The 18665-nt window shown below is 42.6% G+C and overlaps 2 protein-coding genes across 2 annotated transcripts; both read right to left on the bottom strand.

Moving 5' to 3' along the window:
- Positions 1–783: 783 nt before the first annotated feature.
- On the bottom strand, positions 784–2427 carry LOC114801035 (caveolin-2-like). Its single transcript, XM_028998981.1, has 3 exons — positions 2158–2427; positions 1050–1237; positions 784–934 (listed from the first exon to the last, which is right to left on the bottom strand). The coding sequence occupies exons 1-3, from the start codon at positions 2425–2427 to the stop codon at positions 784–786; spliced, it is 609 nt and encodes a 202-aa protein (XP_028854814.1).
- A 12923-nt stretch (positions 2428–15350) lies between these two features.
- On the bottom strand, positions 15351–17825 carry LOC114801078 (probable G-protein coupled receptor). The gene is given in 4 exon segments (XM_028999036.1): positions 15351–15764; positions 15766–16797; positions 17393–17487; positions 17576–17825. Coding segments are annotated over 2 exon segments (1278 nt in total). The 5' UTR covers positions 16738–16797; positions 17393–17487; positions 17576–17825; the 3' UTR covers positions 15351–15458.
- Positions 17826–18665: the final 840 nt, after the last annotated feature.

The following is an 18665-nucleotide window of genomic DNA, read 5'->3' as shown; positions in this document are numbered from 1 at the left end:
CCATCACCCTTGGTGAGCAGTGGGCGGCCATGACAGGCGTCCGGGGAGCAGTGTGTGGGGACGGTGCTTTGCTCGGTGGCACCTCAGTGGCACCTTGGAGGATCAGGATTCGAACCGGCAACCTTCTGATTACGGGGCCGCTTCCTTAACCGCTAGGCCACCACTGCCCTGCTAGGCCACCACTGCCCCAGGTACAAGGTTCTTCTAGGTCGCTAGACCCCAGCAGTGGTATTTGGACACTGAATATTACTGAAAGTAAAGTGATACACAGCAGCACAGCACATGGTGCACAGGTGTCAGGCAATTTATATTTTATTACATATAAAACAGACCTGAGAGAGGAGCGCTGCCGCAACGATGCGCGCCACCATTTCAGAGGCAATTTTAGGATAAAGGGAGCGATAGCAAGTAATGCAACAATCCTAAAAGCGAAGTCTCGAGCGAGAAATCAATAGAGATAAAAGCCACACGTGATGGCTGGAGACCCCAGATTGTCCGAGGACAGAGGTCTCAGGTCGGATTGGTCACTCAGAAAACCGACCTCTCTGGCCGAGGCCGCATTTGGAAAGACTCCTCCACCATTTTCAGCAGAGCTTCTTGTGGTGGGGAATGTGGTGCTTCCACCATGAACATATCAGACTCATCACCTGGACACTTAGCCGATGTCCTTAGCAATAAAAAAAAAAGTTGCGTTTGGCATTAACAAGGAAACACCTTCTAGTCCCAGACCCGCCTTCTTCTCTCCTCCTCTCTTCATCGGGGGTTGTCTGTGTGCGTTGAGAACTAACAGTGAGCTAGACGGATGCTGGTGGCCCCGCAGCACGTCCCCGCGCTCCTGCAGATGGGCGAGACGGTGATGTCCAGCACGCTGCCCCATGCCACCTTCACCCAGTGCATGTTGGTGAAGGCCAGCTGCACGCTGGGCGTGATGAGCCTGGAGAGGAGACAGACGCTGCTGGTGACGTTTTATTATGTCCCATGCGGATTTTCCACTTTATAATCGACATGTCCCCTGCTATCCATCTGACGTCTCTACAAATGGGCCTTACCAGACATGAAGGCAGCTCAGCAGCGCCAACAAGATCCCGGCGAGCAGTGAGACGGGCACTGCCAGCAGCAGACACACGAGGCGGTAGAACCAGAGCCTGGACACCTCGAACAGGGCGTGGCTCCACAGCCACACCCTGTCAAAGCTGCGCACTGGCGGCGGCTCGGCGATCACGTCATCGAAGGTGACCTTGCAAAAGGGGCAAGGACACGCCACCGTACGTGATCGCAAAGTAATATAGTCACACAGATAATTATGAAAAAAAAAGCATATATACACTACGCACAAAAACACGTAGAGATAGTCCACGTTTGGGTGAAATTTATGGAACGTTCACACTACAGAGATATACAATGATAAATGCCCTACAGTCGGGCATTTCTCTTAAACAATGTACTGGAACAAAAAGCACCAGAGGTGATGAGTACTAGCCCAGCACCTCTCAATAACGGGGTCACGTGCACCAATACCAGCTGGACAACGACGTCTCGTGCTGATCCCGTAGGTTTTCTGTGGCATTCGGGTCTGCAGGCCCCTCCGTTCCGGTACCCGGTCTACAGCAGATGTGACCTTTATAACCCGGAGCATTATTATCCACTCAGGAGGTGTGGCCTTATTTCTGCACCACTCGCAGAGTGCAGACGCACCACCGAAGGTGACCGTCTGGTGACCACAGTGGCCGATGCGTACCACTCTCCTTCACGTCTCCGACATCACATATATATAAATATACACCCTTCACAGGTTCACTATACGGGTGGCACTCTCCGTCCAGGGGGACTGTCCCCGTCACTACTGGCTGTAAGGCGCTGAAGGACGTCTGGTAAAATGCTGTAAATGTAAATTATATTATAAATATGATGTCATGTACAGTCAATGTTGCACAAATACAGAATAAAATATCTTTATCATCATTTCAGAAAACTGTACGGTGAAATACACGCTAATCTGTAAAAGAAATGAACGAATAACAGTGCCATGATGAAAGTATAAAAGTATGAATTAAAATAAAAAATAAACTGTGTAGCATGTCCACTAGAGGGCAGAACATTTCTGTCTCACCCTCTGCTTTCTGCTTTAGCAGTTCATGAAGAATCAAATTAATTTACCTTCAAGCACTTGTTCATTCCCTTGGGGTCACGGTTAGAAATGGTGCCTTGATGCGGAGGGTCCTCTGTCCCCTCCACTGTCCCCTCTGCCACTTGCTCTGGCTGCACCCACAGGACTGTTTTGGTGTGATCTCCCATGCTTTCCAGCTTGATGCTGGTGTCCAGGTGTGTCCTCTCACCGAGGAAGATAAGACATGGAAGCAGAGGATTCTGTCCTGGGTTCACTTGTCTCCATGCAGGGGCCTGGTTGTTCACACCCGGGTGGGACATTGTGCAGAAGTGACCACGCCCCTTCTGGAATGTTCCAGTGGACTCTCATATCGGCCTTCATTAACCGCAACACATCTGAGTGTGTGGACCGGGATTCAGGATGTGGCCAGCAAATAGAAACTAAATTATCCCAACATCTGACATACTGACAGTAAAATACAAACATAGTTCATATAAATGGGGTATAATGATACATCTAAAAGATATTATTGATGCTGCTTTACTGTTTTGGGCGAAATAATATACAATAAATCACATACAAGCAAATTTACATCTGGTAAATCTGGAACGTTACATGTCACTTTTGAACACAGCGCAGCCAATCAGGTTTCAGAAGCGGAACACGTGACCAAACAAGCGGTGGAAACGATGACTGTCCTGTTCCGAGGAAAGTTTTAAAAAAGTTACAAATAAAATATAGCAATATTTAAAAAGTAAAAAAAAACTCCTCCTAGAGCAATATTAAAGAAGTTAAAATATTTCTCCTAGAGAAATAATAAAGAAGTTAAAATACTCCTCCTAGAGCAATAATAAAGAAGTTAAAATACTCCTCCAATAGCAATAATAAAGAAATTAAAATACTCCTCCAATAGCAATATTAAAGAAGTTAAAATACTCCTCCTAGAGCAATAATAAAGAAGTTAAAATACTCCTCCTAGAGAAATAATAAAGAAGTTAAAATACTCCTCCAATAGCAATATTAAAGAAGTTAAAATACTCCTCCTAGAGAAATAATAAAGAAGTTAAAATACTCCTCCAATAGCAATAATAAAGAAATTAAAATACTCCTCCAATAGCAATATTAAAGAAGTTAAAATACTCCTCCTAGAGCAATAATAAAGAAGTTAAAATACTCCTCCTAGAGAAATAATAAAGAAGTTAAAATACTCCTCCAATAGCAATAATAAAGAAGTTAAAATACTCCTCCTAGAGCAATATTAAAGAAGTTAAAATACTCCTCCTAGAGCAATAATAAAGAAGTTAAAATACACTGTAAAAAGAATAACTGTGCTAAAACTAAAATAATTGATGTCCCATTTTCACATCTAAAATATTTGACTTTAGAGAAACTAAATTGAATCACTTAAGATGACTTGATTATTTTATATTGATGTAAATCATATTACTGCACTTGACCGAACCTTAATTTTTTTACTTGATCCAAATAAATTTCTTCACATACAACTATATTGTAGTTATTGGACCAAACTAATATTTTGAAATTGACCCAACCTAATGTTTTTACATTCAACATGAATTAATGTTTATTTGTCACCAGTTAATTTATTTAGATATATTAAAACTATATTTTTCACTTTTTAATTTTACTGTACCTCAAAAATAATTAGCATTTTCTTTAAAAAAAAACAAGACTGGTCAACAGATTATTTCAAAATTGTTTATTGTTTCTAAACATTTTAATACACAGTGCCCATACAATGTAAAAAAACTACATTTGTATCACCTAATGGCAACTGAAGTCTCCCTTTAAAATAAACATTTGTTATCAAAAATGGTCTTTGTTGTTTTCAACACAGATATAAACTTAAGACAAATATATAAATGCATATTTATATGCAAGACAAATAAAAAATTGATTGCCTTCCAAGCAAATTAACCAGTACAAACGCACATGGTACTAAGTCTAAATACATGCTTAAATGGCTATAGTACCACTTGGAAAAGTGCACTAAGTGCCAATGAGGTTCTCTCTCTCTTAAAATGCTGGCTAGGAGCCTGTCAGAACTACAGGCTACTTAAATACACACGAGCACATTGATCTGTACAGGAGCAGACAGTGCACAATACATTTTTTTCATTAAATAACTTCATACACCAAAAATTTAAAAATAAAAAACTCATACTCTGTGGAAAGCTGAGCAATAAAGGTGACCAATACAGGTGAGCAATAACGATGATTGGTGGTTTCATTATGTAGTTCTTTTAGCTAAGTAGATAATGGGTGACTTTTGGCTAACTATCCCTTTCAGTAGTTACACTATAGTCTGGTTGGTTACTTTTACTAACCCACACAACTGATGTAACTAATACAATACTCCTGAAAGTCAATTTTTCAAAAATAGTCTTATGTTATTCATGTCATTTATATGCTGGCGTTTCCGTCTCTAAATCATGCGCATTAACAATTCTCTTTCGTGCTCTGTATAGCGCAAGACACACACACACACACACACACACACACACACACACACACTCTCTCTCTATATATATATATATATATATATATATGAGTTCGTTTTTTTTCAAATGTTATATATATATATATCGCACGCAAGCTTAAGCGCAATTTCAAACGATGCTCAGAGTGTGTAGCAGAGCTCGTTTAACTACGAATGTAACATAACCGATGCTAGCTAGCTAGCTGTGTGCACTGCGGATACATGTGGCAACGCTAGGTAGCCAGTAGCTTGATCCTTTAACAATATTTGTTTCGCCCTGGATGTAGCTAGTGAGGGCTTTTGATCAACTTGCATTACCGACTGTCATACCGTTGCCGGTTAATATGTTTACCAGCTCGAACGTCGCCGGTCGGATTGTGTCAGCTAGATGGCTAGCTTTGGTGGAGGCTGGTGACACAGCTTAAACGGGACTATTTCTTTGCAATTTTGGCAACACAAATTACAAAAATTTTTGGTAACTCACTTTTTTTTACTTACATTTACTTTTGGATGAAATCCATCGGCGATGTGACACGATGCTCCCGTCCAGCCTTGCAGAAGTGATCGGACTGTTCGTGGTTGCGTTCAAGTGCAAATGGAATTCCACTCAAATTAAAAATATTACTTGGTGAACATGAAAACAAATATACGTTTTGAGAGAAATAAAAGAAAATGTGTTGTGTCATTGGAACGGATAATTAGTTCCATACAAATCAAAAGTGATGTTTTAGAATACAAAAAGAATGAGTTTGACTATCAAATCAATAATTTTATTCTGTTTGGAATAGTAGTTATTAGATTGAATGAACAACTGCATGTTAGACTTTTAGCAGTGTACTCCTCCTAGAGCAATATTAAAGAAGTTAAAATACTCCTCCTAGAGAAATAATAAAGAAGTTAAAATACTCCTCCAATAGCAATATTAAAGAAGTTAAAATACTCCTCCTAGAGAAATAATAAAGAAGTTAAAATACTCCTCCTAGAGAAATAATAAAGAAGTTAAAATACTCCTCCTAGAGAAATAATAAAGAAGTTAAAATACTCCTCCTAGAGAAATAATAAAGAAGTTAAAATACTCCTCCAATAGCAATATTAAAGAAGTTAAAATACTCCTCCTAGAGAAATAATAAAGAAGTTAAAATACTCCTCCAATAGCAATATTAAAGAAGTTAAAATACTCCTCCTAGAGAAATAATAAAGAAGTTAAAATACTCCTCCTAGAGCAATATTAAAGAAGTTAAAATACTCCTCCTAGAGAAATAATAAAGAAGTTAAAATACTCCTCCAATAGCAATAATAAAGAAGTTAAAATACTCCTCCTAGAGCAATAATAAAGAAGTTAAAATACTCCTCCAATAGCAATATTAAAGAAGTTAAAATACTCCTCCTAGAGAAATAATAAAGAAGTTAAAATACTCCTCCTAGAGCAATAATAAAGAAGTTAAAATACTCCTCCTAGAGAAATAATAAAGAAGTTAAAATACTCCTCCAATAGCAATATTAAAGAAGTTAAAATACTCCTCCTAGAGCAATAATAAAGAAGTTAAAATACTCCTCCTAGAGAAATAATAAAGAAGTTAAAATACTCCTCCTAGAGAAATAATAAAGAAGTTAAAATACTCCTCCAATAGCAATATTAAAGAAGTTAAAATACTCCTCCTAGAGAAATAATAAAGAAGTTAAAATACTCCTCCTAGAGCAATATTAAAGAAGTTAAAATACTCCTCCTAGAGAAATAATAAAGAAGTTAAAATACTCCTCCTAGAGAAATAATAAAGAAGTTAAAATACTCCTCCAATAGCAATATTAAAGAAGTTAAAATACTCCTCCTAGAGAAATAATAAAGAAGTTAAAATACTCCTCCTATAGCAATATTAAAGAAGTTAAAATACTCCTCCTAGAGAAATAATAAAGAAGTTAAAATACTCCTCCAATAGCAATAATAAAGAAGTTAAAATACTCCTCATAGAGCAATAATAAAGAAGTTACAATACTCCTAGAGCAATATTGTCACGACTACAGACTTACGGGGGAAGGAAGCGCAGAGGTCTGACATGCTGGGAAGTAAAAAAATATTTTACTGAAAGATAATGAAAATGGAACTAGAGAACTTTAGAGAAACAAGGAACAGAGGTTCTTTTGCGCAACTATAGGATTTACACTCATATTTACTGTACCTACCTGAAGATGCCATGTTTGATGCAATTGAATACAGACACGATGATTATTTTGTGTATTTGCTGGACAAGCATCGGCATCTTTTGCTTGGCCCGTGTGTGATGTTCTACTTTCAAGAGTGCGGCTGAAGGCAGTCTGGAGACCCACATTGTGAAGGCATTTCTACAAAGGATAGAAGAGATGGACCCCTACGCCATATTTTCACTTATGGAGAACGGTAAATGCAAAGATTGTCCAAACGAACTCTAAGTAGTGTTTGTGATGTTAGACATGCTGGACGTGTGGACCCTTCTCCACATGCTGTGTGATGGTTGTGACCCAATCTGGCCCTTGAAATTAATCCTGGGATAGATATGGAACTATTGGGTGCATGCTGGTTTCCCTGATTCGAACTGTAATAACTGTTATGAATATGCCTGCTTGGACATCACGCTAATGTTCACTCACCAGTCTCGCTTATCATGCATGAAGGGTCTGGAAGAGAAACGGAACATATGGATACGGATACTGGGAGAGGACAGGTTCCGGTACCTCACTGGGAAAAGTCCTGGACCACCAAACCTCATCACCATGCAGAAACTCCTTTAGTGTCCTGACTACAGGGAATTTAACAAAAGGAAGTTAAATGCAACCGGTACAAAACTACCTATCACGCTCAAAAACCCTAAACTGCTCATCCTTTTCTAGGACTTAATGCCTATGACATTATATAGTCTCCTGAATGAAACAATGGAGGCATTTTGGTGATTATTTTACTAATCTGTAATCTTTCTATTTTTGAGTATATAATTTTTTATTATTTTGTAAATTGTCTTTTGCACTTGAGAGACACCGTTGACTGGAATCAAATTCATTGTATGTGTTCACCCACAAACTTTACATACAATAGAACACAGGAAATGTGTCAGATGCTGAGGTGACAAAAGAGACAAGGCCATGCACGCAAAACGGTCTGCGCCATCAAACGTGCCATCAAATTCCAAATGCCAATAAAACTTTTCAGCATTTCACTCTGAATCTCGATGTTTTATGTTTCTGAGCTTTAAGATCCATCTGTCATATTTAGCAACATTAAACTATCAAGGTCCCAAGGTTTTCAAAAACCTGAAATCTTTGATGCAAGTTCTAAGACGGTCCAACCACCTTTGATAACAGTACCTGCAGAACCCTGTGTTAATGGGAGGAAGTTCACTAAGACTTTCTGACTTCATTAAGACTTTTTTATCGTTAAGATTTAGATGTTTTTTTGTCCATTGCTTGTGTATAATTAAACTTTTTTCGACATTTACCTTTACACCAAATGCCCAAGTGATAACCCTTCTTGTATGGATCTGTTATCTGTTCCTCTGTTATCAAAGCCAAACATGGAGTAGCACCATCCTACCTCACAGCCCTTATTACACCTCGCACTGCACCTCGTATACTCCGAGCCTTCTGTACTGGTCGCCTGGTCCCTCCATCTCTGAAGGTAAAAGGAAGACGCTCATCTAGACTCTTCTCCGTCTTGGCCCCTCGGTGGTGGAATGAACTTCCAGCTCGGTCACTGAGCACCTTCACACGGCAGCTCAAGACCTTCCTCTTTAGAGAAGATTTAGATGAACTTGTAACCTTCTTCTTGTCTGACTTCTGTATAGAAACTAGAACAGAGTGAATAAAAAGATTGTATTCATAGTTGGGGGTCCTAGTGAACCAGAATTGATCCCTAAATCCATGGTAACATGGAAGCACGTTGTAAGTCGCTCTGGATAAGGGCGTCTGCCAAATGCCTTAAATGTAAATGTTATCTGTCAAAAAGAGGGTTATGTCATCCATACACCTTCCCTCCTCCCCCAGAAACATCCTTTAAGATGAGTTAAAGGATTTACATTGTCACAGCAAAAAGTGGACAGTACAAGATAAGAGCAGCAAAAAATAAATAGCATAGAGATATGCCGACTGTATAATATAAAGTTCACTATACGAATAAATAGTCCGGAAAAAAAGTCTGGCAACAATGTCATCGTGGTTCCACCCGTGTCACTGCGAAGCCCTCCCTTGTTGGGGAGGTAAAAAGCGGCAAAAGATTTTGTCAACATCATTCTGCTTTTACAACACGGTACACCACACAAGTTTGGACCCACAAGTGGCATGGTGACGTAGCAACTAGCCATCCCAGACAATGCAAACGTTTTGCCCAGGGGCCACACGACCCATAATCCCTGGGTGGAGCCATCACTTCTTCACACTCATCTAATTAAGCAAAAAGAAAAGAATTCACCAAACAAAAAAGAAACATGGAATGACAACTTGGTGCACCTTTAACCCACCTTTAAAAAGAACTTCGCCATGTGGGAGTATTTATTAATGTTAAATTAACTCATCTATTTAAGCAAATAAAAAAAAGAAAGAAAGAAATTTCAACTTCCAAATGGAATCATTTAGAGAAACTTTAAAAGAAAGAGAGTCTTTTGCGAGACTGGAGCTTTTGCGCTAACGTTTGGGCTACACAGCTGAAAATGCCATGGCTGAAGCAATGAAACATTGTTATGATGACTACTTGGTGTATTTGCTGAAAGAGAATCGCAACGAATGGACATCTTCCCCAATAACGACCTTATACTTTCATACGAGAGCAGACGAAGGTATCTTGGAAACCAAAATGATCTAGGGATTCATATAAAGGATACAAAAGATGGAGCCCTACAACTTATATATATTTATGCGAGATGGTATATGCAAAGACTGTCCAAATGAACTCTATGTGGTGTATGTGATGGTGGATGTTCAGGATTTATGGGCCCTGCTCCACATGCTGTGCCGTGGTTGTGACCCGATCTGGCCTTTGAAATTAATCTTGGGATAGCTATGGTACCATTCCAAGTTTCCCCCTTTAAATAGGGTGGAAGTTGAAAAACTGCATGAATATATCAGCTTAGACATCACGCTAATGTTTGCTCACCAGTCTAGCTTAACATGTCTAAAGGAGCTGGAAAAGGACCGGGACACCTGGATACGGATACTGGGAGAGGACAGGTTCCTGTACCTCACTGGGAAAAGTCCTGGACCACCAAACCTCCTCACCATGCAGCAACTCCTTTAGTGCCCTGACTACATGGACCTTAACCAAACTTATTTTAATCTGACCTGTGAACACCTACCAGTTGTTTTACAAAATCGTAAAGATCTCCTCCTTTTCTAGGATATAAATTTTGATTACATTTTTGCAAATGAATGATGAAGCAGGAAATGACAATATGATTATTATAAAAATCGGTAATCTTCAATACACATTATTTGTATGAATATTATTATTTTTGTGGCAGTGCTGGCCTAGTGATTAAGGAATAAGAAGGTTATTCCCGTGTCACCGTGTGCTGTGCAGTGTTTCACAATGAAATCACAAATGCTAAAAGACAAATGACCAGTTATCTAAACACATTTACTAATTTTCCATCAGAACTCCATCAGAGGAGTTCTTCTCTTAGTGGAGATGGAAGGTTTATGACGGACAACGATACACTAGAGAGAACCTCCTAAGGGCAATGGAGCTGGCCTGTGTTGACGTCCCAGTGGAGGACTTCCAAGGATGCATTCTCCATTCCAGGGCATTTTTCCCGCAGTGCCTGGCCAGAGACAATATAGCCTTGTTATATGGATGAGGTGATGTTACATTTTACATTTACGGCATTTATCAGACGTCCTTATCCAAAGCGACTTACAATCAGTAGTTACAGGGACAGTCCCCCCCCTGGAGACACACAGGGTTAAGTGTCCTGCTAAGGGACACAAGGGTATGTAAGTGGGATTTGAACCTGGGTCTTCTGGTTCATAGGCATGTGTGTTATCCACAAGGCTACTACCGCCCCGATGCAGCTCAAGCGACATGATGGCACCCAGTGGTATGAATAAAGTAACTAAAAAAACTTTGATCACACTCTGATCATGTTTTCAACAGTACTGTTGAGTGCAATAGATTGTTTATGCATTGAGTTGTGTTACAGTAGTGTACATGCAGATTTTTATATTTATACTCTTCATGCGCTTGGTGGTTAGTGGAACACCACATTACCGCCACCGGTCCTCTAGTTTTTGACGCCTTGATCCTCCTCCTAAGCTCGCAATTGCAAAGGCAGGGTTTGATAGTATGGAGCACTTGGGCATTGTCTGGTTCATTGTCCCTGAGCAAGACACTTAACCTAAAAGTTGCTCCAGGGAGACTGTCCCTGTAACTACTGACTGTGACTCGCTCTGGATAAGGGCGTCTGGTAAATGCTGTAAATGTAAATGTCTGCCGTTCTGACAGCCCTTGGGCTTCTCCCCTTTCTGTGACGCTGCTGATTCATGTTGATGAGCGACCTGGCGGTATTTCTACCAGCACGTTTACTCTCAGTTGGATAGTATCAATATCGATACCAAGTTGGTATCAGTAAAATGGCAAATGATTTAATGAGTGGGCTTTCCTGCAACATGGTTTCCCCCACGGTGCCTCCTGCTGGCCATCCTGAGACATGAGCGCTTTTGAGGATCAACATTTGCCATGAAGAACGTGGCACGCAGCAGAATTATTTTAATGAGTCAAACCTGCTGCATTCATTTTGCATTTGAGATTTGCTGGATAAAACGCAGTGTGCAAGTATTGTTATGAGATAAACGAGTGTCATTAGACCTTCCTGACTAAGAGAAACATGCAGAAAACAGTGCATGCTCTATGACGGCAGTGACATCTAAATGTTGCATCTGAAAAATCCAAAATTACAGGAAAGGTCGGCCGAACCACCTGGTGGGCGAACGCCTCTGCTGTGCTGAGAAAATACCTGCTTTGGTGACAGTTTTCCCTGCCCATGTGTACAGGCCCCCGCGTTCGCCGTGTGCTTTTAGGAAAATCTGCTTTCTCCAACCTTTGGACCCATTAACAGATCATCTTCCACTCGTCTATTTATATCTGGTTTCAGCCTTGACTGTCTCTGCAGAAAGGGCTTTTTGAGCGCGCTGGTGGGAAAAATTAATCCCCCTCAGACAACACAGAGCAAAGCCTCTGTTTATCCTCTTCTGGCGTCTGTAATTCCCCCCCAGAACTTCTAACTCGCCCTTTTCTAACGGTTAAAAACATTATGAAAAAATCCTGAAATTGTGCTAATGTGTCTTGCAAGTAACAGTTATTGGAAAAACGAATGTGCAAAGTGGCTGCTAAGACTGTGTATATAATCATAAATATATAATATCTATTCATATGGTCCCCTGCACAATCTCTACAGCAGTTGTGCTGAATAAAATACATTCTATTCAATTCAATGCATAAAACGTTGAATTGAATAAAATTTATTTTGCCCAGTTGCCCTGGTCGACAACTGGGGGCATGGCGGTGAAGCTCAATACGTGTAACCTGGGCGAATCATGGAATCTACAAATACAAGCTTCCTTTCAATGTTCAAATGACATGAAAACCAGGGGATGTCCTAGCCTGCTTGTAGTTTAGGGCCAGAATAGACATCACATTACTCAGATAGGCTGTAAAGTGTCATTACTTGTTAAAATTCAAATTCATGTTGTCTGTTTTGTTATATGTGTCTCATTTAAAACCAGATTTGTCATAGTTACGGGGCCTGACGGAGAATAACATTCTCAGCAATCCTCTCATATAACCGTTTTGTCATCATCAAGGGAAAGAGATGGGCGTGTTTGGGCCTTAAAGCAAAAAAGAAGAAGTTGGAATCATATTAGCCGAGTTGGATTCTGAGGGGTCAGCTTTATAAATATTAAATAACTGTCTTAAACTTGTGCCCACAGAAAAATTGTTATATCTCAATATAATTGATCAGGGTACCGTCCCCACACACTGCTCCCGGGTGGTAGTAGCCTAGTGGGTAACACACTCGCCTATGAACCAGAAGACCCGGGTTTGAATCCCACTTACTACCATTGTGTCCCTGAGCAAGACACTTAACCCTGAGTTGCTCCAGGGAGACTGTCCCTGTAACTACTGATTGTAAGTCGCTCTGGATAAGGGCGTCTGATAAATGCTGTAAATGTAAATGTAAATGCTCCCCGGGCGCCTGTCACAGCTGCATCACTGCTCACCAAGGGTGATGGTTAAACTCAGAGGACACGTTTCACCATGACACCCTGTGCTGCGCTGCGGTGTTTCACAATGATGACAATTCAACGATCTTGTATTTACTTATCTAACTTTTCATGGTGCTTTTTCTCCAGATGGTGCATGGTGCATGCAGACGTTAAATACATAGGTGATGGTTAAATACAGAGGACAAATTTCACTGTGTGCGCTGTGTGCTGTGCTGCTGTGTATCACAAGTGACAATCACTTCACTTAAGACGCTGCCGCGGGCCATGGCCCATGACAAAATGACATAACTGTTGAGAAAATGTTACAATGTAACATTTATCAAATATCTGACTGGTTGCATTTGAATTTAGCCGCCGGGGTCAAGTTGTAATTTTCTGTGTCAGACTACATGGAGAGATATATATATATATTAGTGGTGGGCCGTTATCGGCGTTAACATGCTGCGTTAACGTGAGACTCTTATCGGGCGATAAAAAAAATATCGCCCTTAATCTATTCACAAAGTTGTGTTGGGAGCTGGGTCTATACTACGCAAGCTATTGTGCCGGAGTTAAATGGTATATTTCTTCTTTCTTCTTTTATTTTCTTATTTTCTAAAGACTTTTATTTTGTTTTTGAGACCCGGTTCAGGTCTCTTGGACACATGGCGTGAGTTGTGAGAGGTGCGTGGGGTTTGTGTGCAAAAAGTTATTTCTTTCATTTTAATTTATGTACATATTAGGAATATTTTGTGGGTTTTTTGTGTTATTTTGTGTGAATATTTTTTTATGTTCTTTTAATACTGTATATTGTAGAGAGAGGTGCAGAAAGACGCGATGCTCTGACGCGACCTTGCCTTGTACAGAATACACTTTGCACAGAAAATCTCTTGGGTGTCAGCTCATCATTTGTGGTTCAAGAAAGAAAATCAAAAAGTTACACAATGCAGAAGAAGAACCGCTACACTACATGACTTTCACCTTGATATTTTAGTGCGGATGTATACCTAGCCGAATTGCACTGTAGGGGGCGAGAACGAGTCTTGTGAAATTACCACATCAAACGTACACAAGTACATCTTATTGAATTTAATTTATTTTCATCACCAATTATCATAGTAGAACAGCTTTCTCAAGCAGTTTGTGATGCATTTGGGAAACAGGAGATGAGCCCCTGGTCTAATGCGCCACCTGGCTTGAGAAACCCGTTCTCAAAGACTTACTTTTAGTCATTATTTGGGTAGCACACATATTCTGAATGCCTTTGTCAGAATTCAAATGAGCCATTTTAATCTAGATTAATGTAGATTAATTCCAAGATTACAGTGAGATTAATCTAGATTAAGAAAATTAATCTATGCCCACCTCTAATATATATTTTTATATATATATGCGCAAATGCCTGTGATGTTGCCCTGGACAACTGCCCATGTGACACATATCGAATGCGTCCACTGATGGAAACAGACCAAAGTTCAGGGGACTGACCGGGGATGGGGACAGTGTGATGTATTTTTAATATGTAGAGAACACTATTAACACAACGGTAGCAGGAAGTGGACAGATGCAGCCCAGATAAAACCACAATCCACCAATTACATGATGGATCCTCCACGTCCCGCCGGGGTAAGTGGATTTGAGCGTAGTGTCCTGCCAATCACACCTGCCCGTCCAGCTGTTTCTGGGGTTTCGCAGGAATGGTGTTCGGTCGGATGTTCCACCGCTCTCTTACTCGCAGCGTTCTGTCCCCGTTCCCCCCCCGGCCCTTCAGACTCTTTAATCATTCGCCTTTAATCTTCGTCCCAGGGTCCGCTGCCCATTCAGTCGCTATTTCTGCCCACCGCTGTTTTGATTGTGAAAGGGACACTCAAGTCAGTGAATACTCATATGACACAGGCAGTCCCTCCTGAACCCGGCCCCCAGTTCAATTCTCCATTTTCAAGCCCACTCGCTAGAATTCTGGAGGTCACGTCGGTCGCGAGATTAGTCCCAGGTCGTGAATGAGGCGCCACAGGTGGTTTCTGAAAACCGTCAAACTTTCATATATTCAACGGCACTCGAAAGACCGTAGAAGCAAATCCAGGGTCACAGCCAGGGGCTCCTCTCTGTCCTTCACTCATTACGCAGGTCATGGGGGAAATCTATAGGATTGCAGGGTGCAGGTCCTGTAATGGACATTGGTTAGACCGTCCCCGCACCAAACCTTTGATCGGCAGCGCTGACACGGCGATACGTGACACCGCACAACGGCGGCGAGTGTCCGGTGGGGGCGGCACTCGGGCCACCTTGTTGCTAAGTGAGTTCCTGCCTCGTGGAGTCTCCACGGCAACAGGGCTGGGTCATATTAGCAGGACAGCGGAGAGTCTTGTGGATAAACGGTTTTTATTGTCTGTACATAATACATAATACATAATAAATAAGTTTTGTTGTGTTTCAACATCTTTCATGCACAATACTGTTAATTTTACTGGCAAATGAAAATGAGCCTTTCCTAAAAAGCGAAAGTACGACGAACGTGTTATGATGATGGAATATTCCACGTTATAAAATGTGAAGTTAGCCAGCATTAAACAGATCGAATAACTGTCAGGAAAATGACGACAGAACCACATGCAGGTTGGAGGTCTCGGTTCAGCCGAACTCCTCCGGAATCTGTCCGGGGATTCGTACGCCCTGGTCCAGCGTGTTCCGGGGGCTGGAGCGAGTCCCCGCCGCGCTGCTGGTCCTCTGCAGGAACTGCAGGAAGTTCTCGTGGATGGACGCCTCGTGGCTGGAGGCGCCCACCTCCGCCGGGCGGCCCGCCCAGCAACGGCGAAGCTTCACCAGCTCCTCTCGGATCTGTCTGTTCAGCAGGCCGTAGAAGAACGGGTTCACGGCGAAGGAGGAGTACGCCAGCCAGGTGACGGCCTCCTCGACGTCCCCGGGGCTCTGGGGGGGGCGCGGTGAGCGACAGGTGCAGGTGGAAAGTAAAGTACGGCAGCCAGCAGAGCAAGAACTGGCCGACTATGACGACCAGGGTCACCGCAGCCTTCCTGCCCCCGAACACCCGCTCCGGGGACAGGCGCTGAGGCAGGTTGCGGCTCGTGGTGATGATGGTGGTCTGGCTGTTGATGGAGTCGGAGCGGTGTTTGGCAGGGTTGGCCGCCCACGTGGGCATCGGGACCCGCTGCATCGCTGCAGTCCGTGCCACCTTGTAGACGTTGCAGTACACGGCAAAGATGACCACAGCAGGCACCAGGAAGCATACCACGCTGAAGAGGACGGCAAACACCTTCCTGAGGCGACTGTGGGACCAGTGGAGGGAACAGTGGGACGCCGCTATCGAGCTCTGGTTCCCATAGGCCGGCCAACCAAACAGGGTGACTAGTGCCAGCAGAATGGACTTAACCCAGATGAAGACCATGACCCCGATGACCAGGTGGAGGGTCATCTTGACCTCGTAGCGCATGGGGTGGACGATGTAGTAGTAGCGCTCCACGCTAATGGCTGTGATGGTCAGTATGGACGCGCAGATGAGGAACACATTGAGGAAGATGTAGACTTGGCACTCCAGCACAGTAAAGACCACGGTGCTGAAAAACGGGGAGCTGGAGACGATGCCCAGCGGCATCAGCAGGACGGCGCACAGCAGGTCCACCGCACACAGGTGACACACGAAGGCGAACTTCTTCATGTGTGGCGCCCGGGCAATGGCCACCATCACGCCCGTGTTGCCCAGCAGGGCGGCGAGGTTCAGCGTCACCATGCAGAAGAGGCCAACCAGGTCCTTAATCTGGGACTGGGGACTGGTGACCACCTCCATGTTCGGGGGCGTGTGTCTTGTGGGTCCCCATAGGCCGGACGTGGCGTTTGGCACGGAGTGGTTGGTCACAAGACTGCGCATCGGACCTGACCCAGCATTCTCCATCATTCAGCGTTCCGCCACCGTTCCGTCTCTCGTTTAATGGTTCAGGGCCACCTGAATGCATTCCTGGTACAGAAACATGGAAAAGCAGGGAATTTTAGCAATTCATCATACACACATCCATCATATTCTGCAAAATATTCCAAAAGAGGCGGCCTAAGTAAGAGCAGGAAGTGTCTTTATAGCGTGGATTCAGGGGTCTGGCCACCTAAGAGGATAAAAGCACACAACCCCATGAATATTTAAAGGAACGGCGGCAGCCGTGGTGTCGTGCGCCTTTAAAACCCGTAATAAGTGTTATGTAAGTGCGTCCTCCTTTCTCCCGCTGCAAAAGTGGAGCATTTACAAATATTGTTTCTGAAAACTGTCCTTCTGTCCTTTTTTCTTTTGTTTTGGGACAACAACATGATTTTCTGTCCAAGGGCAGAGAGGGAGGGTTGACAACGACCCACAGTCACCTTGAGATCAAAGTGCTCCTGGGCAGGAGGGTTTACGACTCTCTGTAACCAGTGGGACTTCACATGGGACATCGCTGACTGTCCCGTCCTGCAGGTGTCATTCGAAACGCTGCCTACAGTCCAGGATCTCTCTTCTGAAGGAAAGTGGTCAGAAGGTATCTCTTCTGAAACCCATGGAAAGCCAACAATAAAAGCAAGATTACCTTCATCATCCACAAGAGGTGCCTGGCACTGGTCACTGTGGTCCGATGGACAGGTTCTCCTCACCATGAATGTCTGTAATGGCAGACGTCTCCTTCTGAGAAGAAGCAGAAGATGAAAGAGAAGGAAATGATGAATTCTCTTCCAAAGACAGGTAATTAAAAAGAGATGAGGATGAAACTCACCGATCCACATCCTGCCCGGGGCTGAGAGAAGACTTAGGTCAACATGTTGTTCTCCACGAAAAACCCCAAGAAGGTCGGACACCTGCCGAGTCCGTCCAGGTCAGGTGAGGGACGCCGGAGTTCGCTGCTCGATGCTGGAGGACCTGGGATAAGCTCCCCCTCTCCCTCTCCTCCCTTCCCTCGCTCCCAGCCGCTGTGTATGGTAGTGACTGTCACACATTGTGTGCCTTGGTCGAGTTTTTTTCTTTTTTTTTATCGTCCCCTCTGAAACAGACACATGCTCCTCTGTCCTCTTTACGGCCGCGCGTCCCCTGGGTCCCGCGGCCTGCCGTTTCGCCCGACTACATTACACGCCATGGTCACTTCCCCAACTATTCTGACATATTTTATTATTTCTTGCAGATTTATACAAAGTGAAGGGAACTTGTGATATACAGCATCACAGCACACGGTGCACACAGTGAAATTTGTCCTCTGCATTTAACCATCACCCTGAGCGAGCAGTGGGCAGCCATGACAGGCGGCAACCTTCTGATTATGGGGCCACTTCCTTAGTCACTAGGCCACCACTGTCCCCACATTCTGCTCGATGGTTTAATATGTTAAAAAAGCAAGTTTGTTTTATTCTGTCTTGTTTCAATTAAACCGAGTAAAATAAATGAACTTTTTGAATGACTTTAATCCCCAAACCTTTGTGACCTAAATGTCCTGCTTGTGTTGTCTGGGTGTGAATGGTTACAGCAGAATGTAATTCCAGACAAGCAAGAACAATGCACTCCTGAATAGAAAAAGAAAGATTTTCTTTATGATTGGATTTAGGCAACTGCTGTAGGATTTTTCTGCAAAGTTGACCTTTTTGAAGTATTTTAACAGAAAGTATTAAATAGGCACTCTGAACATGTTCATACAGAGAAACTGTAAACCCTTCAAACAACCGCGATCAACAACGTTCTTCAGTAAATATATTATTAATCCTGTATAATCGAACATTCAAGGATTCAGGAGTAAGCGAACAATTTCAACAGGAATAAAGTACACTTATATTGTAATAAGCAATTACATTCTGTATTTTAGGGGAAAGGAAGGTGCA

This window comes from Denticeps clupeoides, chromosome 12 (genome assembly GCF_900700375.1).
Source record: "Denticeps clupeoides chromosome 12, fDenClu1.1, whole genome shotgun sequence".
Lineage (NCBI taxonomy): Eukaryota > Metazoa > Chordata > Actinopteri > Clupeiformes > Denticipitidae > Denticeps > Denticeps clupeoides.
Note: the sequence above shows the minus strand (reverse complement) of the source record. Positions and strands in the feature narration are given on the sequence as shown.